This window comes from Perissodus microlepis, chromosome 12 (genome assembly GCF_051167445.1).
Source record: "Perissodus microlepis isolate ML-2025 ecotype Zambia chromosome 12, ASM5116744v1, whole genome shotgun sequence".
Classification (NCBI taxonomy): Eukaryota; Metazoa; Chordata; class Actinopteri; order Cichliformes; family Cichlidae; genus Perissodus; species Perissodus microlepis.
The window spans coordinates 24,944,365-24,961,965 of NC_140472.1; the positions used below are offsets into that span (position 1 = coordinate 24,944,365).

Sequence of the window (17,601 nt, forward strand, 5' to 3'; positions counted from 1 at the left end):
AATAATCCACCCTCATGGATGCTAGGGCTGTCATACTGAAAAAAAAAGAAAATTGGTGGATATTACAATAATGTATTATTGTAGGGTGTTTATCTTACAATATAAAGCGCCTAGAGGCCACTTTTGTGATTTGGCGCTTGAACTGACTTAAATATTCGTTAGCAACAGTGTCAACTCCTCTCCCTCCCCTCACTAGCAGCTGAACACATGAACTGTATGAGGAAATTTGAGAGGTCAGTAAAGCCCCCCATTTAACAACTGAAATTATTATAAATGTTAACCTGGCACCTTAATGTTTTAACTATTAGCAATTACCTGATAGCTAAAATGGCTAATAATGTAACATTAAGGCGAGAGGTTCCCATCTGTAAATGTATTGGATGGTGTTAATTAAATGAGATATCAGGAGAATTTGTGTCTCAAAGGTCTTTCTTAAAGCCCCAGATTTCAGCTGAGTTCTGTCTACCAGCAAGTAGACAGAGATAGCGATAACCTGCCTAACCAACTCTATTTGAGACACAGTGTCAGCAGTGAGACACCAGAAGCACACCAACACCTCAGACAACACAAACTATTATCTTTTTAATTTGTTTTTGCAACACCTAAGATAATTTAAATGATATATAGTATAAATATATATATTTTTTTTTTCACCCAGGGTATTGAAAATTGTATTGAGTATTTTCCTGTGTATTTATACACAGGAAAGGGGTCGCAGATGCCAACAGACTTAATAAACTAATCCGTAAGGCCAGTAATGTTGTGGGGATGGAGCTGGACTCCCTCAAGGTGGTGTCGATGGCGGATGTGGCGGATGCTGTCCAAGATAAAGACAATGTTGGATAACACCTCCCACCCACTCCATGACATGCTGGTCAGTCACAGGAGCTCGTTCAGTGAGAGACCGAGATTACCGAAAAGCACCACTGAACGACACAGGAAATCTTTCCTGCCTGTGGCCATCTCCCTGTACGACGCATCCACTTAACACACTGGTTACTGCTACAACTACACATGTTTCTTTTCCAGCTATTTATTTATGAGTGACTTATGTATGTATATATATGTATATATTGTACTATTCTTAGTTAGCGTATTGTCTGTCTTGTCTTAATGTTGGTTTATAATGGAGCACTGTAACAAAAAATAATTTCCCCCAGGGATTAATAAAGTATTCTGATTCTGATTCTGATATTGAGTTTGAAATTCTAGTATTGTAGGGACCTTAATGTATGCACAAACTTAAAGGTGCTTTTTAAAAAGTTTTTTGCAGACTTGCAACTCATTACTAGTTTGGGCGTGGCTTTATGAATAAAAATAAACGTTATTTATTCTTTACTTTATAAGACTAGAAACAAAAAAACAAACATATTTGTTCACATTTTATATTTTACATTAAAAATGTTACATTACCACGGGCTACCACTGAGTCATGGCTTGCCTTTAGACAAGCTTGCGTTTATCTTGTTATGAAACGTGTCTTACGTCTAGCTACAGTAGCATGTGTAGCGTGGGCATAGTGACACACTAATTACACTGATCGGCCTGGCTCTCATCAGGTTTACAGGCATAGACAGTGGTTTGTAAAGGATTACTAGGTTATATCACTTCCCTTGTGTTTCATTTAAGGCATTTTGTCTTCCCTTGCATAAATGGACTCATTTATCCATATTCTGTTCTCCTGCAGGGTACATTATTGGCAGTTAAGCCAAAACACAAAGAAGAAATACATTCAAAAGTCTTCCCTTTGTCAGAGTTGGTAACTGTACTTGTCATATTGTGTTAGCTCATCCTTTGACAAACAGTAATAACAATCTCCGCTGCAGACTGACAACATTCAGAACTATTTGCAGGTGTTCTGTGTTGTGTAATAGATTTCATTTCCATACATTTTGTTTTGGACACTGGTGGGATGTCTCAGTGATCTGCCTGCTGGAGCATTGTCATTTCGTTCATTAGTACAGAGCTGGATGTGAGCTGCATCACTCCTACAATATGGTCTGCGGAGATAACAATTCAGACAGATTCATTCTGTACATTGGCAATACAACAGCTACTGTGGTACAATGCGTTGTCAGTAAGTGACTGCGGCCTCGTGCTGCGGCAGGATTGAATGTCCTGGTTTATCACAGATGATTCATATTGCTATTGGATATGATGCACTAACACAAAACAAGATACTCTGTTATCAGTATCACAATATCACGGGCTAACACAGACCATAATTGTGTTTAGTTTATTCCATTCTCCATTATAAATATATGTTTCCTGTCATAAAAGAGCGACCATCTGTGGGAGGAGTTTTTATTCTATTTTGAAGATGGATTTGGGGTTTGGTTGCGGGGTGTGCAGGGAAGTGAAAGAGAAAACATAAGGTATACAGACACTGACTGAAAATGTCTGAGACAGATAATTAGAAAAGGACTGAGAAAGTGTGTACTCGCGGTGTGCTTTTCTCTTCCCGATCCGTGGCCACCTTAATAGAGATTAGGATCATGCTCAGTCAGATCTGATAGGCCTGTTGCTGTGGAACGGAAGGCCAGCCAGTCAGTTATCAGCGAGGACACAGACTCAGTCACTTAGCATAATGGAACCTGCATCAAATGAACTGGAAGTTCAATGAGAAAAATGTCATTAACAGAGCTGAAATGATTTTGTGTGATGGTAAAATCAGCAAATTAAATCAAGGTGCATTTGCAGGCTTTATGACAGAAACAGATGCACATAACGTGTTATCCACCAGCCTCGTTTACAAGGTTACATGGCATTTTTACAGCTTGTGCTTCTTTCTTTGGACCCATTACTTATGATATGTGTACGTTGATGTTCCAGTGTTAGCAGCACAAGGTTGTGAATTCTTGCAATAGCCTAAAAACAACTTTGGATTGATTGTCAAAAAAACACTTGAACATGCTGTAAAGTGTGCTGAATGGAAATATATAGTGATGACTGCATTAGGTACACAATGAGGCACTGACAGAGACTGTATCACACCTCGTAAAACTCTGAAGCACACCTATTATGAAGAAGCAGGAGGCTGCGAGATGTGAAAACTGCACCAGATGGATAGAACAACAGAAAATCATAACACCTCTTATTCAGTCCCTGCAGGCCACCCTCTTATATCCTGTGTCTGCTTTTCTAGTTTAGTTGCAAGCAGAGGGAAAGAATGCAACAAAAACAGCTGCATAGGTTGACCGTTAAAGCATGTGCCAATCTAAAACAACAACACAAAAGGCCACAAGAATTATGAATTTATATGTGGTATATTCTTTGTCTTTTTCTGGTTAGTCACAGATATGTGTGATGCAGGATTTTTAGATTTTTTACATACATGTCATATTGATTACAACTTTGTTTATTTAGTCAAGGTCCAGGAAGGAGAAAAGAAATGGAATTTCTTTCCTCCACATCTCCTTGAGCCTTTTATAACCATAGTAAAAACCATTTAGCGAGCCGTCGTTGAATATTGACTCTGAGACTTTTCTCATTTACAGCCCATGCCTGTCGAGGAAAAGGGTTTGCAACTATCCACTCTTGGACCAGAATACAGCTATTGTTTTATTGATTGCTCATCCTCTTTTATTTGTGGGGAAAAAAATACTCCGGGGACACAATGTCCCTCAGCTTCTTCTCCTATGCTTCTCTAAATGCCCACACTAATTTCTGCTGTGACTCAGAAAACTTATGCATGGATTGCTGCAAGTTTATCCTGCTTTCCCCTCTTCCTCCTAGTGAACTTTTTTTTCTCCTTGTAGAAATTACATAAAAAATCATTTTAGGGCTCATGCATTTTGGATTTGGAAGTACCGCAGAAATGGATTTTTCTGTTATGCTTCTCCCTGCTGATGGCTCAGCTGATGTTTACTAAAGACAAGAGTCTGAGTTTCATTTAGTTCTTCCTGTATTGGGCACACATTTCTAAATATGTTGTCATATGTTTCCAACCCCAGGCACCCTAATTTAAAGCATTACTTGACTCACTAACCTTACAGACTTGAGGTCCCAGGTCTGTTTTATGACTAAGCATAGCATGAAAGGGTGCAGCAGTGCCTGAAGGCACCCTGCAGTTGGCCTTCATGAAGTGAGTTTCTAAGTAAAATGCGCATTATGCCGTGTGACAGTTTCAACACCCCAATCGCTGCTCCACAGGGCACCACTTCACTCATTCCAGCATCTGTCTCCATAGAGTTAATGCGGCATTTAGCTCAGTGGCATTCTGACTCTTTTTTTTTTTAAAAAACATACATATCTTCCCTCAGTCTCAGTTGGTATCGCTTGGCTGCTTTTGCTCTTTTGACAAGGTTTTAACTTAACAGCACAGACAGCTGATGACTGAAAATGACCAACTATGTGTATTGACCAAAAAATGACCTGATGTTACAAGACATATTAAGAGCAAAGGGACAGGCAATATTAAGAAACTGAGATAGAAGAGTTTCAGACCAAAGAGATAATTGGATCAAAAGAGACAGAGAAGGCCATGTGCTACCAAGCATGTCCTTATCAGCAGCAATTTTCTCTGCTTTGCCCACACAGCTCTGTATCAGCTGCTTGCAGAGTGATTAGGGTGCCCTGCTAATATCGTCACAACCAATGATTGACAGGGCTGGAAAAAGTTCTGATCTTTAAACGTGTAACCTCCTATTTTTTGAAGGGGGGGGGGGGGGGGGGGGGGCAATCTCTTAAGCAGCCGTTGTTTGTGTGATGTGAGTTGGGCTTTGTGTTGGGGTGTGTGTGGTTGAATGTGTGTCACTGAGTGGGTCTTGTTTTGATTCATAAATGCCTTTTTCAGACGAAGCAAAGGAAAGGAGCAACCTACATCCCACATTCACCTTTTTCTTCTCTGCTGCTGTTCTCAGGGAGATTTGGAAATATAATTAGTAGAAAGAGAGATTCGAGAAAAGGAGGAATGATGGTGATAAGGGAAAAAATGTTTTCATTATGCCTGAGAGAAGTAGTGAGGGAACATTTTGGGCAACTTGTTATGTGGGCCTGACAAAGACAAATAAATCAAGACTTAGAACAAGAGTCTTTCTGACACTGGATTAAGACGCTGCAGGTTAGGTGCTAAATGCTGAACATGTTCACATGCTAAGGTGGAAAAGTTTATCTGGCATCTACCAGATATATTAATTAATATTATATATATATTATAAGCATCCTAACATTTGCTATTGTGCATACAAAGCACATTATAGGCTGTTTTCATCTGATGATGGCACTAGATGATACAGGACAGTAATTATCCAGTACGAAATATGAATGTGTGTAGCAAATTTTACAAATTCATTTATTAAGCAATCAGGAAACATACTGGTTAATCTGCTGGCTTGAGGTGTGCTAAAGGCTCTGGCCAGTTTGGGGGATTTTGGGTGTAGCCAGCACATATCCTGGCAAAGATCTTAAGTTCTGTGCAGAAATTGCTAAAGCAGAAAAATGTAAAAATTTGTAATAAAAAGCTAAATGGTCACCAGATTATAGCTAGTCATTATCCAGTGCATTTTGGCAAAAGCCAGCCCTCATTTGCACTGAGCATGGACTGTTAACTTGCATGCAATCAAAGCCTGCTGTGACTTGACTGATCAGTAGGGCATGAACTGCAGTGTACTTGCACTTTTCTAGTCTTGCTGATCACTCAAAGACTACAAGCTACATTCATACGGCGCTTTATTCTGCACACTTCAACCACTCTATCGGCCTTGGAATCATTCACGTCTTCAGACTGTGGGAGGAATACCTGGAAACCTGCGCAGGCACAGGGAGAACATGCCTGCTCCACACAGAAAGACGCCAGCTGGGTTTGAACCAGGAACCTTGTTGCTGTGAGGTGACAGTGCTAACTACTGCAGCACCATGCTGCCAAAAACGAACTAAGAAAAGAAAACAGATTTTTTTCCCCACCAAAAACGTGTTGATTCTACTAAAAACAAAAGCATTTAGCATTATTTCAAACACAATACATACAGTTTTTTAAATGGCAAAATAAGTTTGCATTGCAACTGTTCAGTATTATGGTGGATTCACTAATTGCCTGACCAGTTCTGCCATTGCTAGAGCCATGCCCTCTTAGCAGCACAGTAACACGTCAGCAGTAAAATGCACGCTATTTCCCTTTATCATTTGTTTCTAGCATACATTTAAACTAACTCTACCTCTGTCTAATATATTTGTCTTGAGGGTTAAACATTTATCTGTTAGAGGTTTTCCAGGGTAAATTTGGAAGCTCATCTCTGGCCCAGCAGCCCAACAAGTTCCTGACCTACTTTCACAAACATTGTAGAGTGGTAGTTATCTCCTCTCATCTTTCTCCTCTGCTGATTTGTGCTGGTGGCGAGGTTGGTGTGATGTCAGTTTACTTTGGATCATTCTCAGACAGTGAACACGCATTAACCTTCCCTCCTTTTCCCCTCCCTGCTTTGCTATCTTTTCTTTTCCTTTCCTCGTGTCTCTTATAGGTTTCACTTTTTTCTTTTAATCCTTATTTCTATATCTATGGTAATTTGCTACGAAGAGTGTCCTGAAAACGTCCTGGAAAAGGATATCCATTGCTTCACAACAGATAATTGTTTTTAATGATTAAGAATCACAGAGGCATGTCGAGGCCTAATAGCTGTTAGATCACAGAAGCAGTGTTATAAAGATAGGGACTTATCACCAGTCTCTGAATATCTTTGCTAGGTTACAGTTGTTTCAAGTTGGCACTTTGCCTCTCTATTCCCATGCTGTTCTCCTGTCTCTCTTTTTCCCCTTTTTTTCCCCCCCTCTTCGTCTTTTTGAGTCGTCTTTGGCTGTCCTCCAGAATCAATCCGTCACCTCTTTAAAGGGAGACGTTCTCGGATTTTGGCTTCTGTTTCCATAAAGAGCCTAAAGCGACAGGGTGCCTCATTCATGTCCACTTCATTGTCTTTTAATAATCAAACCATGATGGATTACCACCATACAGATATTCGTTTCAAAGCAGCATCTGAGGGATGAAAAACGGAGGAGGAACAGGAAAACACCAGTATGCTTTTTGATAGCTCAAGGATTGTTGTAGGAGTATGCATGCTAGTGTGTGTCTGTCTGTGTGTGTTTATATTGGATGCTAGTTTGGCTCTTGGTCTCAGAAAGACAGACAAGTTCCTCCTTCTCACTCTCTTTCCATTCGCTCTTCTTATCACGGCCTCTTGGGTTCAGGCAGACAGCTCCTCCTGTCTTTTCTCTCTGATTATCAGGCCAGGACTGACAAGGTAAACACCTGCCAAGGTATCCTCCCCATTTGGGAGCCCTAGGTGGTTGGATGTGTTCCATTTTTTTATTCCCATATGGTGGATCAATGCATTGCTCTCACCTGTCTGTCTTTTCAACCTTCACTACCTGGTCCGATTCTCATCTGCTTTCACACTTCACCTCCAAACAGCATTTCTTCCAGCAGGCCTGTGAACAGGTGACATAGTGGATAGTAGTGGCATCTCGGTTAGGGTTTAGCAATATGATATTTTTGTGGCTGTGTTGTAAAAACGTCTGGTTTTAGTGCGGTCTGGTGATGTGATTTGTGCTGTGTTAACATGCGTGTGTAAAGCCTGTTTCTTCTCTTTAATGCTGGGAGATTGTCACACAACAGAAACTTCTGAAGTTGTTGGAATTACCCTGCTGTCACTCATTCGCCTGTAAAATCACTTTAGCTTTCATTGGGTTCCAGCAACTCTGAAAAGCAACAACCATACAAAGTACTACTTACTCTCAGACATACTTTTTTTTTTTTTTTTTTACTGGTTTTACTGATGTTTGAACCCTTGCTTTATCTCTTGTTTGGAGGTATTTTGTCAGTTCTGATTCCATTTGTCCAGGTTTTGACCCCTCTCTTTTTACTTTTCTGCCTCTACCCAAGCACACTGCAGACTCAAATCACAGAAACACAAAATAACTTTTAAAAAACACACACACACATAATAGTTTCTCTTCTTCACAGAACATGTGTCAACAATTTTCCTTGGAACTATTTCTTCAGGAGTAGTTCCAAAAGGTCTACACGTAGTTAGGCCAACACTTTTATTACTACTGAAAATTCACAAAAGAGATAAAACGAATACTAATGTGGCCTCCATTATGTATACTGTGAAATTCCAATTACAGATACAAATGGCTGCAACTGCTGTAAATGTGGTGACTGACCATAATTACAGACACGTACCAGCACATTGCCAGTAAGCTACCCTTCTCTTTGGCATTCCTGTCATCTGTAAAACCTTCAGAACCAATCTGTGGACATTACCCAGATTGCCAAATATAAACACAAGCAGACTGCGCTCATATCAAAGCTGTCAGACAGCATTTACCAGAAGCTGTTACTTTAAAACCTTTATATGGAACACTTCCTCCATTCCTTGAGATGATCAAAAAGCCAATTGCAAAAACAAATGTCTCTTATACTCTGTAATGACAATGAGATGTTTGAAAATATCATCATCTCTGCTGCGCAATTTGTCTGATGAGAGAACATTAGGCACACCCACACAAGAGGACTGTTCTGTAAAGCTGTGCCTTGTAAATCCACCTATACGTAGTAGCAATCCAAAGGCAAGGTCTCAAGTACAGACTGATGGCCATGAAGTGAAGTGCGAACGATCAAACACAAATACATGAGTATCCGGCACGAGTATCCACAGGAGTGTGCAGCAATTGCAGCAAAGCTGTCATAAATAAACTCCTATCTGATCATACAGCGCTACAGTTACACTTGGTTAACGCTAACACACAGTTTGGGTCAAAATGTAGGAAACAAAAATAAAAAGCTGCCTTTTGTGTTAAATTCTGCTTTTTGTGGACCCGTCCACCCACCCAGACAGCTTCCCTCTTCAGGCTGTATGGCTTTGTACCAATTTCACATCACACTCTTCTGATAGACAATCCTCCTAGATGGCTTTGTCTCTCAACAAAATTGTTGTTTTTTAGCAAACAGACTGTCGCTGCTGTTTCTCTTGGGCTACCAGCAAATTCAGAAGCATCAGTCTTTCATCAGCTGGTCTCCTCCACATGTAATTGAATGGCAGTCTCTCACTCCACTGCAATTAGCAAAGTGGGGACTTCAGAAGATGAACATTTGGGACCTTGTCAAGGCTAACTAGGTGTGTAGGTGTGTGATTGTGTGCTTTACGTTTGTTTGTAGATTTAACGAGACCGACAAACAAACCTATAGCTAAATGTTGCCCAACATTTCCTTCCCGTTCATCACCTAAAGCGCACTCTGACTGACCTTGTCTTTATGATAAATGTTCATGTTTATTGTGTTCATGTTTAAGCTCCAAGCAACCATAGTTAACATGTTGATGCAACAGCGGCAATAACATAATTAGGCAGCTAATTTGTTTATTGTTAAAGGTAATGCAGCTTGGGTCAGCTGCCCCCACGGGTAGCTGCCTGCATCTGTGATTGTTTGTCTTCTTCGAGATGTATGCGTTTGCTTATTGCTTTATCACTGGGATTTATGTGTGTTTTTTCAGGCTCTCTGCTTCTAGTTTTGCGCACCACAAGGCGACTGAGCGTGAATGAATGTGCCCGCATGCACATGTGTGTTATTCATAAGATGATGTGGTACGGCGAGGGATTCTGGGGGGTCCTTGTGTTTTTATTACCTGCTGGCGGCCTCCTGCCAACATCCAGCTTGATTAACTCCACCCCCTCTCTCGCGCGCACACACAAAGTGCTACTTTATCACTACAAGTCTGCAGGAGTTGTAAAGGAGCAGCAGCTAAGGTTCTCAAAATGTTATTAGCTATTAAAAGCCTGAGTAGGAGACAAAGGGATCCACTGTTCCACTTTATTTCTTACGACACTTTGTCAACGAGAGCTTTTACAAAAGAGGAAATCCACACGCTCCCACCTGTGCGATTCAGATGTTTGCTAGCAAGTAATTTATTACCAAAGCTTGAATTGCGGGATGTTCTCGGTTTGCGCGCGTCTTTACAGATGTCTACAGTACTTTATAAAGGTAACATTTTAAATAAGAGTCTAAGGCACACACGGTAACACTCTCACACAAGGAAGCAATTTGCTCTTCCATAGAACGAGTGTAATTTGGTAAAGACAGACTGTGTCCCGCTGCCTCCTGTTACTCATGTGTGGCAGCTGGTAATGAACGGGCCACTGGAAGTCTTAGGGGTTTCACTTAAGCCATTTTGTGCTCAATTTATTTTGTGTATCAGAGTAGGCAGTGTGAGATGGTTTGCCTAACAGTTTTTTACAACCCACTGATATAGATGGACGATGCGCCTCTCCTTAGGCGTCCACTGATTAAAAGAAATGTCTACCATATGATTAATCTCTTGATGTTTAAAAAAAAAATACAAGTACAGGATCTACTTGGAAGAAACAGGTATTTCCGACATAATTAGGTCCTATCTAAAAATACAATTATAGTTATTCCTCCTTACTGTACAGCGCTCACATCTTGATTTCATGGTCAGTGCAGCCTCCATCCATCATCCATTGAGTTAGGTCCCTATAGGGTAACCCCTCTGTCTTATGCCACTTTCTGCTCATCAATCAGTCAATTACTGGAGGAGTTCAGGGTCAAAACAAAGGCCAGACATACATTTAAGCCCTCTAAAGTTGTTCATTGTACTGTGTAGAAAAAGCCCATTTTTATTTACAATTTGTATAAAGTCGCAGTGTGCAGTGCAAGCTCAGCTCAGTCAGCCTGAACTGTATGATGAAGGAAAGCTGCAGGAAAAATCAGTTTTTGTATTTTGGATTTCATAAAATATAGTAGTACATAAAAAAAAACGAGTGTAAGGATAAGAGGACCAGACCAGGGAGTGAGAAAGGAGGGAGGGGAATGGAGCGGCTTGTGAGATCAAGGTCGTATCCAGGCTTTAGTATTGGTATTCTCCTCAGTGTTAAAATGATTCTACCAGTGAATAGTGTTTTCATTCCTCTCCTGAATGAGATTCACAGGAGCATGGAGAGAGAAAGGGGGAGCAGAAGATGGAGAGAGAGCGAGAGAGAGAGACATGACAAAGAAAAGAGAAAGCTACCCCTCCCCTCTCCCTCTTTTTCTCCCCCCTTCCTCCCTACAGTTTGTGCTCCCCTTGGACATACAATAGCAAATGAAAATACAGCGTGGGATAAACAACTTTTATCAGACTGGAGCAAATGAAATCGACTATTTTATTCAATTCTTCATCCCTGAAGCATCCCTTACTCCATTTACCCAGCAACCTCACCCCTGCAGTTTCATCAGAGAAAAAAAAAGAAGGTGCTTTATGCAAATCAAATGCTTTATTCTTTATTAGATTACAGACGCAATAATTGTCTTGGATGATTTATGGTTGTAATTGGTTGCCACAAACTGCTGCAACAAAAGCTCAGTTGCCATGGTTTGTGCTATGAAGACATTACATCAACAGATTTTAGGGTATCTCCTATAAAATCCACTTCTGCAGGCACATATAAGTTACATTTGAAAAATTAACTTGATGAGCATGTGGAGTTTTCTAGGTTTTTTATTACTTAAGCTAAATGATGATGTCCGTAGTTGCACTTTTCCCCCACCACAGACCATATATAAGATGGACAAGGTTTAAAGGTCTGAAAATGAAAGTTTTAATGTGTTTAATGACCAGCAGGGGCCACTTCTCCGGTTGCAAAAAGACTTTTGGTTGTATAGACGTCTATGGGAAAAGGGCTACGGCTCCTGTGCTTTATGACCTCAGTAAATGCTTTATGGGCTAAATGACTAATTTCAGGTCATACTGAATAGAACATGAAGGCTTTTCTATAAATTATGGTAATTCTAAGAGTCAGGAAAGAGAATTATCCAGAATATGTTAATTAGCTACTGACTTGTGCTTGACAAGTTGTTAGCCTAGTCCCCGTCCCTTATCTGTCATAGCGCCAGAAATGATTGCTGCAAAAAAGGCCTCGCTAACCAGTGGGTGATGTAACTATGGTTACGTTCACTTTTTGTATAGTGTCTTTGGTTTTTGCACATGAGGGATCTCCCTTCACCTCAGCTTTGGAAGATCAATGGTCAAGCTACGAGACCTGAAGTGGTTAATTAATTTTCCCAAGGGGCCACAAGAAAAACTGGGGTTATTGTGGAGGGCCTCAGCAAGAAGCTTATAAAGAGATAAAATTAATAATGAGCCGAACTGGGTTCCTTTTAGGGTTGTGGCCCTCCACAACAGTCCCAGTTTCTCATGTGGCCCCATGGTGAATTGAATTGCTCACCCCTGTATTAGACAGTGCCACAATAGATGATTAAAATTGACTCTCCCTCTCCTACAGCCTCCTACATCATGCAAACACTAAGCTGCACCTGATTGGTTGAAAGCCTCATGGTGGCTGTCTTCTCATGGATTATAAAACGTAACCAACATGGTGGATCTTTGACAAACTTTTGAGTCTGACAAAATTCTTTTTGAAAACACTGGAAAGAAATGAGGAGAATTGAGAAACAACTTTCATTTTACATCGACAATGGATGGATAAAAAGTTTTCCAGAGTCATACTATATACCCCTAATTTGCATAAATGAGGAGCGAATGACTCGACACCCCATCGTTTGAAACCCAGCACAACCCTATCAGCATGCATTGCTCGGCTGGAATAGAAGCGATGAATGGTGAAGCATGGAAATTATGAATCCTGTGAACAGATACCACGTGTGGAGACCAAATGCAAAAATAAAAAAGATGAATAGGAAATAATGGAAACAGTTCTCCAACCAGAGCAGTGCTGAAAATGAAATATTTAATAGCCAAACTGGTAATTGAGTCCGTAGAAGTCATCAACCTGTAGGAGTTAGGACATGGGATTGCTACCTTTGTAAGAGACAAGTGGCAAATTAGGTTCCTGCCATTGCCATTCCTTTCCATTATCAGGTGCTGCTGATACTTCTCAGCAGGCTAATCTCACCGAGAGCTCTTACACTTCACTAAGACCCTGTCACAGAGAGAGTCAGTGAGAGAGAGAGAGAGGCACAGAGATCTTCTCTGCTTGACATCGATCTGTGACGCATATCACCACCCCTAATCCAATTAATTTTGTTTTGCTTCCATCTTGGCTTACTTGAGTCATCAAAATTGCATACACAAATATATCTCTGGCACACTGCATTGGGCCATACAAAATGCACAAACAGCTAAATCTGGTAGAGTGAAAATTCTTTGGGTAATTCCTTTCTGTTTCTGCCTATCCTCGAGTCTCCAGCCTTCCTCATTACTTTGTTTCATGCAGAACCCAAGAAGGAAAGCAATTTATGAGTTAATTGAAAACACTGTTTGACAAACTCCTTTTTTACCCTCCTTTCTTCCCCTTCTGTCATCCCTCTCCACCTCCTCCTTGTCCACCACTTCTGCCTCTCTTTGTACAGGCTGAGGCAAATCTCTAGTAGAGGACCAGCAGCAGCAGTGTTGGTGCGACCATGAGGTCAGAGGCCTTGTTACTCTACTTCACACTACTGCAAATAGCCGGGGCGGGCTTCCCCGAAGACAGTGAGCCTATTAGCATCTCACACGGCAACTGTAAGTATATCCTTTTTCTTGCTTCTCCTCACTTTCTTTATGTCTTTCTTTCATTCTCTGCTTGAGCACCGTCCCTTCTCTCATTACAAGTCCTCCCTCGCTCTCTGCGTGCACTCTTTTCCCTTTCCTCTTTGTTTTGTACTTCGCAAATCCCCTTCTCGATATCTGTGTCACTTGTTCTATCCTTTTTCACTCGTCCACATCCCTCTCAACACTTCTTTCCTTAGCAACCCCCACCATCCCCTACACTCAACGCATTCTGAAGGCATGGAGTGTAATTTGGCGCCCAAGGATAGCCCCTCTACACACACAAAAACGAAAGACTTAAGGCAGAATTTGAAATGGAGCCCACCCTACATCAAAGGATAATCCGCTATTTTTCTGTTGGGCTCCTAATGCTGTGTGTGATAGTGTAAATGCTGTGGCAGGCTATAGAGATATGGTCATTGTTTCCGCTGATTCTCTCTGTGTCTCTCCCTGTCCTGTCCTGCTGTGCTCACTTTGGGCTTAACACTGTCCGAGGGAACTGAAACGCAGGCCAGAAAGCCTCACATAGACCTGCGCTCCTCTATCACAGTGTTTATTCAAACTAAGCACTTTCATCCAAAGCCACTAACAATAGAACGATTGCATGGTACAGTGCAGCATATTTTTAGCCTACAATTTATGGTTACACGAGAGCCTCAGCTGACAATTGCGGTGGCGTTTTCTTATCCAGCAAAGACACATAGGTTGACATTTGACCCCAAACTCCTGGGACGTATGACAAAAGCTGTGAAAGCCAAATTACAAAATCCGTCACACGAGCTACAATAAGTGGGCACACACAGGGATTAATTTTTGTCCTCCTTCTTGCAGACACAAAGCAGTATCCAGCATTTGTAGGCCACAAACCTGGAAGGAACAACACGCAGCGGCACAAACTGGACATTCAGCTCATCATGATTATGAACAGGACATTATACATCGCTGCCAGGTGGGTGATAGTACCTCAATTTGTGCAGTTTTAGAGAGACAGGCATTAATTCTGCTTTCATTTATGGAATAATTACAAGGAATAAGTTCAGGCCATTGTAAGTTAAGCATTATTTTTTTAAGGAAGAATTTATTAAGGATTATTTTATTCTTTATGACCTAATACTAATTACAGTTGCTTTGTGAACTGCTGTTTTAGCTCAATAAATATAAAACCCTCACATTTTGAACCATCAAGCTGAACTTCGGGGGCCTGCTGCGCTGGTTTCTTTTAAAGTTTTGGTTAATCAGGAGGGAATAATTCAGAGCAAAATGCTGAGACCTGAAATCACTTAGCAGTCTGGGCTTTTTCCCTTCATTACCTCTTTGTTGTTTTCTATTTTCAGCTCACCGTCTGCCAAATCCCTCTTTACCTTGTACGATGTCCCTATAGACTCGTGCCCTGTTTTTTTTAAAATAAACATCCAAGCACACAAACACAGAGATAAACTGCAGATAAGTTAAAAACTAATGCTTTTTGTGTTGTCAATAAACAGCAATACAGGACATACAAAAGGTATTCCTTCATTTTATGGCGGCCTAGTTGCTCTCAAAAATCGATTTTTTTTTAAAACTCTTTGTTGCTTTGTCTGGCTGACCCCCACTCCCCAGTCTGTCACCTACCTTTATTGCTTTTTGTCCATCCATCAATGTGCTTTTCACCTGTGCATCTTTATTTGGGTGTGACTCATTTTTCCTGAGATAATATAACTCACTTACAGCATCTGGAGCCATGGAGAAAATCAATATTGATTTTTGTCTTTCCTCTTGTCATCAGTATTTTTTAAAATGGCGATGTTGCTTCGCCTCATTGCAAAGTGAGTGGTTTGACAACCAGTCAGCTCCATTAACAGGCAGGTTTACCTTCAGCATATAACATTACAGTAGCATTAAAAAGGCCTTAATAAAACTGATCCTTATGTGCTTGTTCTCTGCCCTCCATAGCTAATTGAGTGGCAGGCTTGATTGGATCCTGTTGAAAGCCACAATAGGGGTCTTTCTTTGTTTCCCTCCGAAGCATGTCAAATTAAGTGGCTGAGGGAGGCTGCTGCTTTAAGAGAGCTGTTTTTTAACATATCTCTGGTCATTAAGAGGAGGTGTATGGAGAGCGAGAAAAACCAGACTAAAAAAAGAGAGAGACTGTGTGTGTGTGTGTGTGTGTGTGTGTGTGTGTGTGTAGTGGTTTTTCCAGAGACTTTGGTCTGCCTGTCGCCCACCTGCTCCACATGGGGTGGCAGGGCCTTAGGGATAAGGGAGGGAAATGAGACACATGGGGTTTATTGGAGGGGCTTGACTGTGTGTGTGTGTGTTTGTGTGTAAGAGAGTGAGTGAAAGAGGGTGTGTATATGTGTCAAGTTTAGTATGCTGACCAGTTGTCTGATGGCCACATGTGTGTAAATGAATATATACATTCAAGGGTAGTGAACATGTGTGCTGGTGGGTGTGGAAGCTAGTCTGTGATCGCGTCTGCAGTGGCTTGCATGTGTGAGGTGACCCGGTGCAACAGTCCTACACTTGCTAAAAGCAGATACATGGCCGAGGTATGTGACCTCCGAATGACTGGAATGGCTGCCTCAGATTAGACTGAGTCGGATGACCGCCATTGATCCGGACACAGAGAAGAATGCTGGGAGTCGATAAAATGGACACACAAACGACGGCCCTTCCTCAAACATCCATCGGCTCTAACAGAATGTCGATAAAGACACGTGAAAGTTAAATGACAAACAGTTTAGGGCAAACAGCACAGACAATTACCACTTCAGAAATCAATGTGAAAGTGAGCCAGCAGTTAACCCAGCAAGACTCATGCCACGAAACAACGCACAATGGTGGAAACGAGCCCCCCCACAAAAAAAACTAGGCAACATCAATAGTTGCTTTTATGACGGTTGTCCAGTCAAATGGCTTGTTTATTCTGGAGCCAGCGTCACACAGCTCTGCCATCATGCCTCTAGACCAGTGAGCCTCAGTTCTTGGTGTGCAGCAGCTTGCAGATGGCCACTGTGAACGCAGTCCAAAGCCCAACACTGTTTCAGGCTGTTTTTTGAATGACTGCTCAGTGTATTAAATCCCTTTGGCTCCTGTTTTGGTGCTGGCAAAAAAATCACAAGATTTTTAAGCTGTGAGATGCATACAAACATAGCAACTAATGAAATTGTAAATAGACAAAAGTGCCTTAATCCATAGAGAGAAAGAGTCAAGTCTTTGGCAATGTGTGAACTGAGCAACAGATGCAGCGATTGATAATTTATCCTTAGTTTTAAGCCTTGAATGAAGTGTATTGATATGGTGAAATCAGGCGATCGAGCCCTGTTTTAGCCAGTGTGTCTGTACAAGTGTAAAGAAAATAGCCTCTGCTGATGAGGTCATATATCTCTTCTAATATTTGTAAAACACAATTAGCCTTATTAGACTCTTATATATTGGGTGTTAATTATGTATTCAGTTCATGACTGCTGCAGGTTTTTAATATTATGAATATGATTCCATGGCCAAGTTTCTATCAAGCGCATTATCCAGAGGGATCCTACAGCTTGATAACAAATCTGACTGCAGTCTTTTCATATGCAGCCTTTCAAAAGCCCTCTTGTTTGTTAGGATTTAATAAGACTGGCACTGGATTGAGTATAGTATTGATTTCTTTCACTTTAACTTAAATATTTTCTCTTATCAAAAGGGATGCATAGCAGATCTTCTGCTAATAAGATCTTAAAGAGAAATAACGTAGAATAGAAATACAACACCAAGAGGTGTTTGTAAAGTCATACTAATGACCATTAGATTCAGCCTTGGAGCAAACTAATTGCTTTGAAGCAATCAACAATACATTATCCATGATAAACTGAGACATGGTGTATATTAAAGTGCAGGTAATGAACATGAAAACATCTTAATGTGCAAGCTTGGTGGTTTATGCGCGTCTGCTGTCATGTGTATTTTAGATGTTTAGCAGCAGAGTCACGTTTGGTAAAAGCAATAATTTGTTCAGTGAGAGACGGACGCGGGAGGACTCGCATCCCAGAGGTCCATATTTCATGGTCAGGGTACACTGTGTACTCCATTCAGAGGGAATTCA

General features: G+C 41.0%; 1 protein-coding gene across 2 annotated transcripts in view; it reads left to right on the plus strand.

The window, feature by feature from the left end:
* The window catches only part of sema6a (sema domain, transmembrane domain (TM), and cytoplasmic domain, (semaphorin) 6A), a 103,872-nt gene that overhangs the window by 32,153 nt on the left and 54,118 nt on the right, over positions 1-17,601 (plus strand). For both annotated transcript variants that reach the window (XM_084946597.1, XM_084946598.1), the window contains exons 2-3: positions 13,358-13,508; positions 14,367-14,484. In XM_084946597.1, coding sequence (XP_084802723.1) covers positions 13,409-13,508; positions 14,367-14,484 — 218 coding nt within the window. In that variant the 5' untranslated portion in view covers positions 13,358-13,408. The remainder of the gene's footprint in view (positions 1-13,357; positions 13,509-14,366; positions 14,485-17,601) is intronic.